The 16,249-nt window shown below is 45.8% G+C and overlaps 1 protein-coding gene and 1 pseudogene across 5 annotated transcripts in view; both read left to right on the forward strand.

The window, feature by feature from the left end:
• Positions 1-1,167, forward strand: part of LOC119456335 (WAS/WASL-interacting protein family member 3) — a 53,914-nt gene extending 52,747 nt beyond the window's left edge. For all 5 annotated transcript variants that reach the window (XM_049669755.1, XM_049669756.1, XM_049669757.1 and 2 more), the window contains one exon: positions 975-1,167. Coding sequence is in view for 1 of the 5 variants with exons in the window: in XM_049669758.1 (XP_049525715.1) it covers positions 975-992 (18 nt within the window). In the remaining 4 variants the exon portion in view is untranslated. The remainder of the gene's footprint in view (positions 1-974) is intronic.
• A 1,717-nt stretch (positions 1,168-2,884) lies between these two features.
• LOC125946442 (uncharacterized) lies at positions 2,885-6,731 on the forward strand (annotated as a pseudogene).
• Positions 6,732-16,249: the final 9,518 nt, after the last annotated feature.

A 16,249-nucleotide genomic window follows, 5' to 3' on the forward strand; every position in this document is an offset into this window, starting at 1 on the left:
GATCTGTGCCTCGGCATGAATGTTCCTGTGCTTTCATTAATTTTCTTCACAGCATATGAAAATTGCATTGTTGTATGTGCCGTGCCTGTATGGAAAAAACAAGTGGTCTAAATCAATCGACTGACCATTGCAATGGCTTCCCTGCTGCTAGCCTTCCATGGTTCGTTGATTGATCAGCAACGTCGTTAAGCACATGTCTACTGTTAAAATGTTTGAAGTGAAGTGGCTCAGTCAGCTAAGGCGTTGTGCTGCTGAGCACAAGGTCGTGGGATAGAATCCCGGGCGCCGGGGCCACATTTTGATGGAGGCAAAATGCAGAAACGCTTGTGTGCTTGCATTGTAGTGCATGTTAAAGCACCCTAGTTGTAGAAATTCATCAGGAGCCCTTCACTACGGCGTGCCTCATAATCAGGACTGATTTTGGCACTTAATATCCCAGAAGGAAGACGAAAGTGAAGCAAAGTTCCAAAGCTGGAGACTGTTCATCTGCAAGAACAAGAGGAATGCAGTTATGGTGGGAGCATACTTGCCTAGTCCGACCTGTTTCATGGTGATGGGAAGGCATCATAATACCTTTCACTTTGCCTTTCATGTGGATAACACATGTGCCACAACTCCTTTGCTTTTCTTGTGATTCAATACCCATGAAGTAGTGCCTGGTGTTAGTACACAGAAGCACGTGTTCCAAGGTGGAGCTGCATTGTAAGGGAACCCAGGTAATTTTTACTAATGCTAAACAGTCCACGTCCCTTCAGTCATTATCATTGCTGCCTCTGCCAGTGCTTTGTGTTGACTGGCCCGTGACATGCAGAGATAATTAGCACTACAATGTGCAGCACCAAACGTGATCTTGCCATTTGGTAGCATGGCACCATCATGATACTGAAACACTCTTATGTAGTCATTTCACCTTATTTATGATGCTGACGTCGAGGAAAGAGCACTAAAATTTGCACATTTTCTTTTGTTTGCAGAAGGAATCTCTTCCGTAATGCCCTGATGAAATCCTGGGAGGCCAGGAGGTTCTGGCTCCTGGAAGGGTGTGGTGTCTGCACAAGCTTCTTCAGTGCAGAGACTGAGCCACGCTACACAATTTGCGCTTGATTGTGGCATGGTGCCTTATTAATATAAGAATGAAATAAATGAGAATTCATTTTATTCAAACCATTCAGGATACTCAAAACTTATATTTTGACATACTGCCTGAAGTGCTTCTTACCTTTCTGCATCTCTATTGACACGCGGTTGCAATTGGCAGATGCTGTCCTGGTAGGTGTGGGTTCGTGCTCTCTCTCTTTTGTTTTTTTTTTTCTTGAAATGTTCTTTGGCAGGTGCAAAGAGCAATTTTTCAGACCTGATCAAATAGGAACTAAATACAGCTGGATGCAAATCAAATCGAACAGTCACCTGAAAGAGACAAACAATTGCATATGGATGTCAATATTGAATATTTTTTTTAATAATGAACAGCCTTTTTTTTATGATTGATGTCAACATACTTAGTTTGCAACATTGGCTAGTTTCCATCATTACGCTGTGCATTATGAAGCATCATTTTTTAAATGAACAGAGTATCAGGAACAAATAAGCAGTTCGTATACTGGGTGCTCTTAAGAGCATATGTGGTTGTACATTATCAGAATGAAGTTTAAAAAGGCAGCCTTGCAGGGCACGTAGTATCTGTATACATTTGAGACAAAATGGAAAATAGGTATCGTCTGCAGCAATAGAAGAGCAGAGAGGGAAACACTTTCTCCAATTGAAGTCTGATGGTGTCACTAGTGTATCAGTTGTTGTAACAAAGCCTGTATATATTTATTCTGAAGAAGAGAACATGGGTGCAACATCCATAAAAAGTAGCAAATAGTACCCACATCTGTATACCATGTCAGAGCAAAATTCGAGTACGAGTGTTCATGGTTTAGGTGGGTATGTCTGGCTTCTTCAGTGACGTAGTCTGCTCTACAGTCCAACTTCTGATCTTTTTACGCACTATGGTCGTGGGGTGGAAGTTGCTTCATTTTTTGTTGAGTTTTATGTTTTGAGCCGGCACTTTGCTCAAAAAAGCTAATCCACAGACTGAATTTCTACTTCAAGAGCAAGAAACAGAGTAAAAGCCTGCAGCTGCGAGTGTTCCCCCTCTTGGTCTTTTTTTCCATTTTCTCTAACCTGGTTAAATGTGGTGTTGTTGAAACAGGGTCGTCCAATGCAAAAGCCGGCTGCTGTACTCATAGCAACAGAAGCATGCATAGAATGACTGAATAACCACCTCAGCAATCCTTCCCTCATGCAGCTAGCGCTTTGAAACGCTTTGTGACATAACCATGGGGGTCGACCTAGCTCAAGCGGGGAGGGGGGGGCGGGTTATGTTGAAATTCAGTCAAATTTCGGTTGCATTCCCAACATGAACGTGGGAGCGCTCCGAGCTCGAGCGTGACACTCTTAAAGGAACCAGGCAAATGTGTTCTGAACATTCAATTTTGGCCAGCCAAATGTAAAGCGTGCCATCAGAGCGCTCGAAAGCGGCCTGTCGAATGTACCACAAAGTCGCTGAGAGTGTTCAGTGCTACCGATTGCGTGCGCCGGCGCATCCAGTCGCCACTCTGACGGAACGCAAATTACATCATGAAACCGCATTTGTATCGGCGCATTTCAATAGAGCTTCAGTCTCGTGTTTGCACAAACCAGTTTTCCCAGATAGAAACGTGGGGAGTTTTGCTGGCGACTTTTGCTTCTAAATCTTCCTTTTGGCTAGGTACTACGGGGGTGACACCCTTTGCTCCGTTTCAAGACCAAAGCCCATGAGAGTGACAAAACGGGCTGTTGCGCGAATATATCGCTCGTTCTTGTCACTCAATCGCTCGGTTTTGGAGATCTGTGAGCGACTATCCAATGGCACGAAGCCGGAGCCAGAATATCGCGAAGCCGGAACTTGATTCCAAACGGGATCATAGCGGCCTATACTTGCCTATACTGAGAGAGTCCGTAATGGCAAAGTGGCAGTTTTTTGTTGTCGGTGGTTGGTCCGTATCACGTGCGCACGTAAAATGAGGTTTGCCGCTTCGAAGTGCGCCTTCGGCACTCTTCCAGTGCCAGGGTCATCGGCGACGGGAGGCGATCTTTGCAGTACGTGCCACATGGGTCCTCTGTGCGTATGTTCCGCCGCCCAGCCATGAGCATGAACATCAGTATAACATGCAAATGAATATTTTACGATAACGCGATTTCGCAATAACAATGTGTCATTATTCATTGCTGTGTGGTCGCTAAAGTGCCCCAACCTAACCACTGCACACCCCCCTCTTGCCCACACTCTATTTGCAGGGGTCGAAGTGCTGCACCATTTGCGTCACGCTGCGCCAATCCGCTCTTCCTGTGCCATCCTGCTCCAAAACGCATTCTTGCGCTGAAACTGCTCCCAAGTGGTGCCTCCATGTGCCACCAAATGCGAGGCAACAATGAGATGTTCAATGCCAGTCACTTTGCACCGGGAGCAGGATAAACGCATTCGTTCAGCTGTCATTCGTGACGTGGCACGCTCAAGCGAATTTCATGCGCAGCAAGAATGCGTCAACGTTTTTGCGAGGAAACATTGCAAAATCTGAAATGCTTTTCACTCTTTCTGTTGTAGCTAACTCACTCCCATATACTTTAGCAGATGTGGCAACAACGACGTACCCTCATATGTTCCCATATTCACAGATAGCTGAAGCCTTCAAATGCGGGCGCAAGAAAGTTTCTTACATCCTCTCTGACGACCTGGGACAATACTTCAAAGGCAATGAAGCAGAAGAACTTGCAGAACCTGGGGTGCTCTATACTGTCATGATAGACGAGACGCCATTGCCCGAGATGAAGGTGCAGCAGCTGGATGTTTTCGTTCAGTACTTCTCTGTAAAGGCACAAAATCTCGTCGTAGAGCATCTTCAATCATTTCACATGGGCCACACTACAGCAGATGAGCTCTTCACCTGTCTTGATGACTCGCTTAGCGAACTGCCGAAGAATAATATGCTGTGCTTTTTCTCTGACAGCCCCAATGTGATAAAATCTCTGAAGCGCAAAGTAAAAGCAGAGCTGAGCCGCAACATGATTAACATTGGAGAATGTGGCCTGCATAAAGTTCATAATGCATTTGCTGCGGTGCTTGAATCTTTTTGCCACGAACTTGAATGTATTATTACCGATATCCACCAGTACTTCAAATATGCCACGAGACAAGCAGACATCAAGGATCTGCAGCAGAAGCTTGGATTGCCACAGCTGGAGTTCCTGCGACACATAAGCAGTCGGTGGCTGACCCTACACCCAAGTATACAGCGTGTGCTTGGGTTGTACAATGCCTTGAAAGTTTTCTTTTCCAAGAGTGGGAGCCCAGAACGTCCTCATCTGTGAGGCACAATCATCTGGCAGCTGCATTTGCTGACAGCACGCTCTGAGCAAGACTTCTTTTTCTTTAGAACGCCACTCAACTCTTCGACAGATTTCAGAACTTGTTTCAAAGCAAAGAGCCTCTTGTTCATGTCTTTTACGAGGAAATGGTGGCCATTGTGAAGCTGGTGATGGGCAGATTTTTGCGGCAAGAAGCTTTTGTGGATGCAACAGGCTTCCAGTTAAGACATGAATGTCGAATGACCTGCCAACTGGAAGGCGAAGCCTGAGCTAGGCTCGGACACTGAAAAGGAAATGGAGCTCTAGACTCCTACTCAGAAAAAGGCATTCCACATCAAGGCCAGAGCGTTTTATATAACCTGCACAAAATATCTCGTCTCGGGGTTACCTCTTGACAACAAATTGCTATTCCACATTAGATTCATGAAGCCTGATGCTGTAGGAGATACCTACGCGAAGTCTCTGCACTACATTGCAAATGCCTTGCCACAAGTCATGCTACCGAATGAGGTGTCAAGCTGACTGATGAGTGGCTATCCCTTGTCTGTGAAACAGCTGACTGGGAAATTTCTAAATATTGTAAGGCATTGGGCAAATGTGTTCGTGATGAAGATTATGAATGGTGATCCCAAATATCCAAAACTTGGAAAACTCACAAACGCAGTTCTTTTTCTGCCGCTTGGAAATGTGGACTGTGAGATAGGATTCAGCGAGAACAAGCAAGCGCTGCATCATCGAGCTTTTTGTAAATAGCAAGTATGTCCAGCCTTCGTCAAACAAAAGAGAGAGAGAAGAAGAAGGGGAAAGGCAGGGAGGTTAACCAGAGGGGAAGGTCCGCTTTGCTACCCAGGCTGGGAAGGGAGGGGAGGGGGAGGTAAAGTGACAGGAAAGTAGAGAGAGAGGGATGTCAAACATAAGCATTCCTAAAGCGTTATGGTGGTGACGCTACGAAGGTGCCACTGACTAGAGAGCTGCTCAGATGGGTTGGGGAATCATACAGAGCTTATCGCGAAAGGGAGGAAGCCTCAGCATCGCTCAAGTGAAAAAATGGGGAGCCATTGGCAGAAGACAGCGAGGTGAAGAAGCTCAAGGAAGAAAAAACTGGTCTTCAGTCTCGTGTAACCTCCCTTAAGTTACTGCTGGCCATTGCACAAGAACTCAACAGCTAGGGTGTGGCATCGAAAGGCGTGCAAAAAGTCGAGACTGGAAACACGCTATTTAATAAGGGGAACTCCAAATTTCTGTCAGTTCTTGAACGCATCAAATCGGTTGAATCTGCTCTTGAAGCTAAGAAGTCGAAGTAGGCCACATTATGAAGGGCAAAAAGTGGACATTTGAGTTGTCTTAGTTGTGGCCCATGTCAGCAGTTGTGTTTTATTAACATGAACATTTATTTCTCTGAAGTGTAGTCAGGCTTAGTTATGCAGTGCATAGCTTATCTCTAGTTTCCTCTCAGTTTTTCATGTGTATGTGATGCTTTAATGATGGGAGCATGTTTCATTTTTTTTTTCCTTTGTCTAGAGTCTCATTAAGGTTTACAATGAAGGTAAGGTTTTATTATTATGTGCAAAAGGGAACATTTTGCTTATTTCTAGTCTTCTCTGGGTTGTTTCTCATGTCACCTGTGGTGTTTTAATAACGCGAACATTTATTTTTCATTTGTCTGAATCTAGTCAGGCGTGGCTATTCAAAGCATCGCTTATCTCTAGTTTTCTCTTAGTTGCTCTGTCAGCTGTGGTGTTTTAATTATGGGAACATATATATTTTTTTAATTCGTCCAAAGTGTAGTCAGTTTAGGACTGAATTATAAGTAAAAGTCAGCATTTCGCTTATCTCTAGTCTTCTCTGTGTTGTTGCTCATGTCAGCTGTGATGTTTTAGTAACATGAACATTTATTTTTCATTTGTCTCAACTCTAGTCAAGTTTAGCTATTCAAATAATAAGTAGTTTTCTCTTAGTTGCAATTGCTCTGTCAGCTGTGTTTTTTTATTTCATTTGTCAAAAGTGTGGTCGGTTTAGTATTTGAGTTTTTGTGTCTAGCAGAAATAAAAAATTTGCAATTAATAATGATGTTGGCCCTATAAGTCTGCTCCAAAACAGACTTGCACTGCTCCAAAACTCCACTTTTATTGCTCCAAAGCTGCTCCAAAAGGCTCAAGCCCGCTTCCACCCCTGGCTTGGCAAGAACCCTTCGTGTCAAGCCTAATAGGGAAGTATAGAAAAAAAGAACATGACTGCAGAAGTCAAAGGGAAAATGATATACCATAATGCAGCAAGATTCTAAAGAAAGAAAAAGTATCGAACACTCGAATCGAACCGAGGAGCTTTCAGTTTTTAGCGCAGCGCTTTTGTGTGGGGCCACAAGTTTTTTTTTCATGGTATTTATTACAATGAATGAAATTTTATATGTACAGGAACTATTTACAGTATTATGAGCACCAGATAGTCCAAAACCATTGATGGGACAATGAGCAGTGCAAAGAAAACTTCATGCTGAGCAACACCTTCCATCACAACGAAAACTTGAGAAATAAGTTAATCATCTAATAAATGTGTATACCAATCCTGCGGACATCCATTTTGATCATAAATGTATTTCAAGTGCATAATCATCTGAGAGAAACGTACTCTTGAGAAAACTATCCTTTTGGCATTTCGTCCTTGCATACGAGTTTTCCACGGACTGTGCAGGCCTATCAGTAAAAAAACAAATCGAATGGTACGTCAACACCCGGTACAACAAGATATCGGATATTGTGAAAATTTAGATCAAAGTCTTTTTGCAAATCTTAATGGGGAACATCGCAGAATAGAATTGCATCTTTATACTCAATGCAGCAGTGCAATAGATTCAGGAACAGTACAAGGGCGACGGTTAAGTGACGAAACAAGAATATTCTTTTTCCGAAGCAATGTTCTAGCGGGCGCGGAACACGAAGGAAGAGTGAGCGTATTCCCGAACATTTATCCGCTGTCGCGTAATATGGCTAGGCTAGGGACAAATGGAGAAAAGCGTGTTCTCCCCCATAGTACCTAGGGACGAAAGGCACATTTCGAGAAGCAAAAGTCTCCATTATAGTCTCCAGATACGTCTCTTGCTACTCACGCATGCGCACGATGGTCAGGCAAATACGAGAAAGAAACTCTCGACATTTCATTTATGTTAGATGCACAGAACGGAAGTTCCTAAAGAAAAACGCAACCAAAATATACTCACAATGCAAGTAGCTAGCATAGATTTGGCACACTAATGTTACCGAAAAGGAAAAATAACATCAAGGCATTTAAATACTTGTACTTGCAAATTACCCTTGAACAGCACTGACTCTCGCAGCGCCATCAAGGAGACAAAAAAAAAGTCCAGTTTCGCCCTAAAGACGAAACATTGGTAGCGATAGCAAAGTATTAGACAGCTACACAAAGCAAGGTTCGTCATTTGAGTGGCCTTATAAATTGCAGTCCATAAATTCATAAGAAGGGAGACGTTAAAGAATTGAATCGTAGACCGATTAGCTTGTTTTTAGTATTGCATAAAATATTGACAAAGATAATTTCCAATAGAAACAAGGCAACAATCAGTGAACCAAGAGAACGGGCTGGCTTCAGGAAGGGATATTCTACAATGGATCATATCCATGTTATCAATCAGGTAATAGAGAAATCTGCGGAGTTCAATCAACCTCACTATATGGCTTTCATAGAATATGAACAAGCATTTGATTCGATCAGTGGAGATACCAGCACTCGTAGAGGCATTGCGTAATCAAGGAGTACAGGAGGCATACGTGGATATCTTGGTAAATATCTACAAAGATTTCACAGCAAGCTTGGTTCCCCACGAGAAAAGTAGTAAGATACCTATCAAGAAAGGGGTCAGGCAAGGAGACAATCTCTCCAATGCTATTCACTGCATGCTTATAGAGGAAGTATTCAAGCTCTTGGACTGCAAAGGCTTAGGAGTGAGGATCAACAGCGAATATCTCGGCAACCTTCGGTCTGTAGATGACATTGTCCTAGTCAGCAACAATGAGGACGAATTACAACAAATGATTGGGGACCTTAACCGAGAAAGTGTAAGAGTGGGGTTGAAGATTATTACGCAGAAGACAAAGATGATGTTCAATACCCTGGCAAGGGAACAAGAATTCAGGATTGCCAGTCAGCCTATAGAGTCTGTAAAGGAGTATGTTTATCTAAGTCAATTACTCACAGGGGACCCTGATCATGAGAAGGAAATTTACAGAAGAATAAAATTGGGGTTGGAGTGCATATGGCAGGCATTACGAAATCCTGACTGGGAGCTTACCTTTGTCGTTGAAAAGAAAAGTGTACAATCATTGCATTCTACCAGTGCTAACACATGGGGCAGAAACTTGGAGGTTAACAAAGAAGCTCGAGAACAAGTTAAGGACCGCACAAAGAGCGATGGAACAAAAAAATGTTAGGCCTAACGTTAAGAGAGAAGAAGGGAATGGTGTGGATCGGATCCGAGAGCAAACGGTGATAGCCGATATTCTAATTCACATTAAGAGAAAAAAAATGGCAAAGATTGCTCTAGGCCGCGCAAAGCTCGAGACACAGCGAAGCTGGCCGATCGATTGCGTCATTTCTAAGAGATACCTGGCCTAACCAAGCTCAACTCAGGCATAGCCATGGAAGACCGAACCTAGCTGCTACCAAGTTCAACCTGGATACAACCAAGTTCAAACTCGACACAGCCAAGTTCTACCTAGCTACTACCAGGAGACGCAATCGATCGGCCACCTTCGTCGTGTCTCGAGCTTTGCATGGCCTAGCGCAAGCTTTGCCTCCCCAGCCATTACTGACGACAGAATTAAGAGAAGTTAAATTGCACGCTGGAATGATTAGCGGCCACGCAGCCAGCTGTTTCGAGTGTTGTATCCCTCCCTCCCCCCACGCATCCAGCCCCACCAGTCCAACGCATACTTTCAGTGCGCTCTGTCACATTGTCATTACAATTCAGGAGGTGGCTTGAGGTCGAATTTTCCTGATTAACAAAAACGATCTATCACTGTCTTGTATTTATTCATTCACTCTTAAATTACTTTGAGTAAAACTATAGTGAACTAGAAGTAAAACGCTGAAGAAAGAAACATCGCCATCATCCTTGGTGTCATTATATTATTATAGTTATTAGGCATATGATTTGTTGTTGGATTCCTTTGGCTAAAGCAAGGAAATTGCATATTATGCAAAGTGCTTGCTTCCCCCCCAAAGACTCGGGAAGATGTGTGTAGTAAGAAATGGGCTCCTAGTGTGCACAAATACTTGTACCTCAAAGCGGGGACACGAAGTGGAACAGGAGGTCAAAAAAGCTGGCAACCAAGTACGGGAAGCGCAAGTAATGAGAAACAGAAACTGTAAAGTGGATGCAGAGGACGAAACCAAAAGGTCCATTGAGTTTTAAGACGGCAAGTAAGAAATCAAGCTAGGAAAGTTATACGTATAACAGTATACGTTGCTTTTTGTGGCCCGCGCGAGCTGGCGGCCTGAGGACAGAAACATACAAAAGCGAACATTCGCAAAATACCGAGGCATGTCCACTACGAAAAACATCTGGAGACGACTAAACACATGCCACATTGTAATGGGTATTCTCCCAACCAGAACCGTGGAGAACCTGCTAGGAGCTGGGGTTCAAAGCTGTTGGAAGCAGCGGTCGAGGCAAGCGAGAGACGTTTAGAGTATTCCATGGTCGAAAAACAGCAGGGAGTAGACGGGGGCGGATTTGTCATAGGCTTAGGAAACTTTACGAGATCAAGCAGATGTGTAGAGTAGTACTAGATTACGGCATGTTTAATTTCAATCACAATAGATTTCCTATGCTACATGTAAAGAAGTACTGACAATACTATTATTGTTGTTGCGGTAAATGCGGTTAGATACAGTACGATTGTATTCAATTGGATACTCAACAGGTGATCTACTTAGAAAAAAAAAAAAAAAAAAAAACACCGCATATCCACGGGGTGAATGATGATGAGTGGGCGAAGCTCCGGAGGGAATCATCGGTAAACCGTGAATCTTCCGTGTAATTCGCCCAGTCTCGCCGCACTAAATCGAACGATTGACTTCCACCAATGACACTCGCTATATGTGACGTCATTCCTATTTTATAACAGCGCCCTTCATTATAATTGCACCATCTCCCGCATAAGGGGACGCTAGCACAAACGCGTTAGAAACGGGCAGTACTCTAAGGGGGAGAGGCCACAGCGTCTTACGCAGCCGTTTACACATGCCGGAACGTGCACCGCGTTTGCCGACGCCATCAGCGTTTATGAATACGGGGGTAAGGCGGAGAGGCCACAGCGTCTTACACCAGCTTCTTACACGGGCCGTAACGCGCTAGCACAAACGCGTTAGAAACGCGCAGTCTTTCGTTAATGTTGGGTGTTTATTGCCATCGTGGTGCATCTGTCCATGTGCGCTTCGTGGCGTAGTGAGATCTCGAAGCGAGCGCCGTAACCACGCAGTGTCTCGTAAAAAATTGTATAATGATTTATGTGATATTGTTCTCCCAATTCCATTGTACCGGACTTATTTCTCGGAAGGAAAGTGGCGCAAAGTGCTGAAACGTGTAAAAAACATGCCCGTGCGTCCCGGGGTGAAAACCTTCTTCTTTAAATTACATGCAGGCGTTTTGCCAGTTAAGACTTGGCTTTCTGATAAGGGATTCTTCGTTCCGTGGGGTGACCACTGTTTTTTGTGCCGGAAACCTGAAACGATTGAACACGTGTTCCTGGAATGCTGGGACGGCGTGTTCTTCTGGGATGTCCTGCAAAGGACCTTAAAGAAGGATTTCCCTTTGGATGCACAGGGAATAAGGTACCTAATGGTTGATAACGAGGATGGTTTTCCATATGATATTACTATGTTAATGGCTCTGCATAGTATTTGGACGTCACGCATGGCTGTTCGCCATGCAGATGTTGATGCTCGCCCTGCAATAGAGTACTTTCGCGAGTCTCTCATTTCATTCCTCGAAATGGAAAAAGGGAAAAAGTGTGTACCCGATTGGGTGCCCCGTATGGAATGCTTGTTACACATGAAGCAGTTCTAAAATTATGAATTTGTCACTACGTGGTTGACTGTTATACCAATGCAATAAAGAAAGAAAAAAAAAAAAGCTTCGTGGCGTAGTGGTTAGCGCCACGCGTTCAGAAGCGAGGGGTCCCTGGTTCGATTCCGCTACGGCCACAACTCTCGGAATTTTTTTTCTCATAAAAGTAGACGTGGCTACCTACTACGACGACTACTACTACTACAGAGGAGGGACAGACCCACACCCTAAGGAGCTTCGCTAAAAGCATTGGCAGTTTCGCTGCCGAGCAGGTGGATGCGTCATGACGTCATGGTAAGCTGGCTTGCTCCTTTCCTGCTATCGCTGCGGCTGTGTGTGTGTGTGTGTGTGTGTGTGTGTGTGTGTGTGCTTTCCCCGAAAACACAATCGTACCAAGCTTTGTTGCTGCACCAACCTCAGGTAGAGAACGCTTCCGGCGTTTTGCCGCCGCTTCCCGCGCTCTCGCGCCCCCTCTGGTTCCGCTTGCCGGCGTCAAGGGATTAACGGTTACCCCAATGATCCCCCGGTGCTTCGCCCACTCATCATAATTCACTTCGCGGATATGCGGTGTTTTCTTTTAGGGGCGAAGCTCCTTAGGGTGTGGGTCGTTCCCTCCTCTGTAGTAGTAGTAGTAGTGGTAGTAGTAGTAGTAGTAGTAGTAGTAGTATGTAGCCACCTCTAGTTTATGAATTGCTCAATAGATGGCATTGTGTGTCCGTACGTGATAGAGTTACAGTAACTCTAGTACGTGAAAGAGACGCCGCATGTAGTTTTATGAAGTGTTCACTAGAAGTCCGTAGCTCTGGTTGGCATGGAGACCGCTATGTATGTATGTATGTATGTATGTATGTATGTATGTATGTATGTATGTATGTATGTATGTATGTATGTATACGCATATATGCATATATATGTATAGTATAACTGGAAGCCGACGTCCGCTTCCGTTTCCACTTCCGGTTCCGCTTCCGGAAGCCAGCTTCCGGAGAACGCTTCCGGCGTTTTTCTCTCTCGTCCATAGTATCCATAGCTAGGTGCGCTGCGGTGCACATGGGCGTTCGTTCCCAACGCGCGCTCTCTTTCTCGTCCGTAGCTAGGGGCGCTGCATTGCACAAGGGCGTTCGTTCCCGACGCGCGCTCTCTTTCTCTCTCATTCCCGACGGGCGATATCGTTATCTCTCGTCCGTAGCTGTGGTTTACCCGAATGATCCCCCGGAGCTTCGCCCCACTCATCATCATTCACCCCGTCGATATGCTGTGATTTTTTTTTATCTGGCACCTTGTCTTGCATTTCCTTTTCCGTTGAATCGAGATTATCTGATCACAATCGGGTCTATGTGATCTATGCCACTTCGGGTCGAAGCTTCGCACTCTGCGCTTGCGCTTAGTGCATAACTATTTCGCACGTGAGGATGACGTTGTAGCATTTGATTACCTTGAAGCACGCTTTTCTTTATTTTCATAACATGGAAGTGGTGCTTTTTTGGCATGAATTCAAGCGTATCTGTCTCTTTTCTATTGATAACTTTTCTATGTTTCCTACTGAGTTAAAAAAAACAGTCAAATTTATTCCGTTGATTAATAAGCATTTGAAACGCATAGCAAAGCGAGCTAAAAAGCAGGGTGATTCGTCCGGCCGCCTGAGTGCTATTCGCACTGCGCTGCATGAGTCAATCAGTCAGTCAAAGAAATGTTACTTTCATACTACTTTACCGAGATTTATCAGAGATGACTTCCAACGGTTTTGGAATACCATTTCTGGCCACAAGAAACAAATAAACCAAATTTCCCATAAAGATAGGTCGGTAGTTGGCCTGTGGGAAATAGCGCTGCCCTTCAAATCACCATTTCCATGGTGTCTTCTCTAGTCTATGTCCTCCTTTAGTTCTTCTTTCTGGGGTTTTACGTGCCAAAACCAGTTCTGATTATGAGGCACGCCGTAGTGGAGGGCTCCGGAATAATTTCGACCACCTGGGGTTCTTTAACGTGCACTACAACGCAAGCACACGGGCGTTTTTGCATTTCGCCTCCATCGAAATGCGGCCGCCGGGGCCGGGATTCGATCCCGCGACCTCGGGCTCAGCAGCGCAACGCCTTAGCTGACTGAGCCACCCCGGCGGGTCCTCCTTTAGTTAACTGATCACCCGGTCTTTTTTTTTTACTATTATTTTTTTATGGTGAAGGCGTGGTACATCAATGTATCGTGAACTTGCTGTAGAGGCTACTACTACTAAGTGGTCCATTTGGAAAGGAAAGGTTGGCGCTATCTTCTGCAGCCCTTGAGGGAGCACGGCTCAGCGCCAAGTAGAGACTGAGGGTAAATCGTCTACCGGACCCGATGGCATACTAAACGCTTTCTTCCGCCGTTATACTCAGTGACTAGCGAAGTTCCTTATTGTAGTTTTCAAGCATCTTTAACCTCGCCATGATTGGTCTATCCAGGAGACTCTCTGCTATCGACGGTATCAGTCATACCATATACGCAGACGACGTTACCATCTGGTGTACGGGAGGTTGGGATGGCCAGGTAGAGACGGCCCTGCAAGAGGCGATTAATGCTACCGAGAGATACCTCGAGTCCACGGGCCTTCGGTGCTCACCTCTCAAGTCGGAACTGCTACTATACCGACCTAAGCGCAGAGGCCCCAAACAAAAGGGGTGGAAGCCACTCGCCGAATGCGACATCAAACTACGGATAAACGACGGAGGCTATATTCCGAGGGTGGTTGCCATCCGGATTCTCGGCATGATGGTCGAGTCGAGTGGCTCTAACAACCAGATAATGCTGCGACTCACTAAGAAGACGGACAATGCCATCAGACTAATAAGAAGAGTGACCAACCGGCAGCAAGGCCTCGGAGAAGACAACCTCGATAGATTGGTACATGCGTTCGTAATGTGCCATTTCACTTACGTCGCGGCCATGCGCAACTGGCTAAGATCGGAGCGGGATAAGCTCAACGCATTAATCAGGAAGGCAATCAAGAGAGCTCTCGACCTCCCCATATATACACACACACGGAACGCTTACTTCAACTCGGCTGCATAACACGCTAGAGGAATTTGCGGAAGCGCAGGAGAGGGCCCAGTTCGTCAGACTATCTACCACACAAGCTGGAAGACACATCTTACAGGAGCTGGGCGTTCCCCCCACAGTAGACAAAACAAAGTTCTGCAGCATCCCTCGAGAGCAGCGGGACCGCATCACTGTCACCCCGATCCCACGAAACGTCCATATCCTGAACACAAACGTGGGAAGACGTCGGGCGCGCGTGATGGCCCTCCTGGAAAAGGCTCGTGAACGGGCTTCGGAGAATAGTTTCGTAGGCGCGCAGCGCGCTATGCCGACGGACAGGCCTTCGCTGCGGTCAGCGTAGACCATGAAAGTGAAGTAACGAACGCAATCTCGATTCGGACGACGTCCTTTGAGATCGCAGAGCAGGCTCCAATAGCGATGGCTTTATTGGATGACAAGAGGACATCAATCTACAGTGACTCGAGATCAGCCGTTCGGCATTTGCCAAAGGAACCGTATCCTAGCTGGCCCTAGGGATATACTAGGAAGCAAGCAGATCAAGTCACACACAGTGATCTGGTTTCCAGCCCACATGGGACAGATCGAGGGTGCCCCGCCGAACCTCAATGAGTCGCACGCACGCACGCACGCACGCACGCACGCACGCACGCACGCACACACACACACACACACACACACACACCACACACACACACACACACACACACACCACACACACACACACACACACACACACACACACACACACACACACACACACACACACACACACACACACACACACACACACACACACACACACACACACACACACACACACACACACACACACACACACACACACACACACACACACACACACACACACACACACACACACACACACACACACACACACACACACACACACACACACACACACACACACACACACACACACACACACACACACACACACACACACACACACACACACACACACACACACACACACACACACACACACACACACACACACACACACACACACACACACACACACCACACACACACACACACACACACACACACACACACACACACACACACACACACACACACACACACACACACACACACACACACACACACACACACACACACACACACACACACACACACACACACACACACACGCACGCACGCACGCACGCACGCACACACACACATTGTAAACTCAATAGACCTCAGGCTTTAACACTAAGGCTGCTACAGACGGGGGCATACCTAAACCCCCTACTTCTTCACAAACTGTACCCAGAAATTCAAACAACAAATGCATGTGCACTATGCAATGACTTAGCGAGCTTACCTCACATGCTCTGGCGGTGTCCCGCGTTACGCGGCGATGAAAGCAACACTTCTTCACGTTGGGATGCGGTTCTACGCAGCCCCAACCTCGAAGAACAGTTATGGGCTGTCCAACGGGCACGCGACGCGGCGGAGAGGCTCGGCCTCTCTGTCCCGACGTGGGAGCGGCCCGCTGCGCGCTAGCGTGTGCCCTAAAGGACCCTAATAAAGTTTTCATCCATCCATCACCTGCTGTTCCATAGGATTGGAAAATGGCACATGTCGTACCTGTTTTTTAAGAAGGGAGACCCTCCTTTAGCAAGAATTATCGCCCAATTTCGATAATCTCTTCTTGTAAGGTGCTTGAGCATATTTACGTCCCATTCAATAAAACGTTTCTAGGTTAT

This window comes from Dermacentor silvarum, chromosome 6 (genome assembly GCF_013339745.2).
Source record: "Dermacentor silvarum isolate Dsil-2018 chromosome 6, BIME_Dsil_1.4, whole genome shotgun sequence".
Classification (NCBI taxonomy): domain Eukaryota; kingdom Metazoa; phylum Arthropoda; class Arachnida; order Ixodida; family Ixodidae; genus Dermacentor; species Dermacentor silvarum.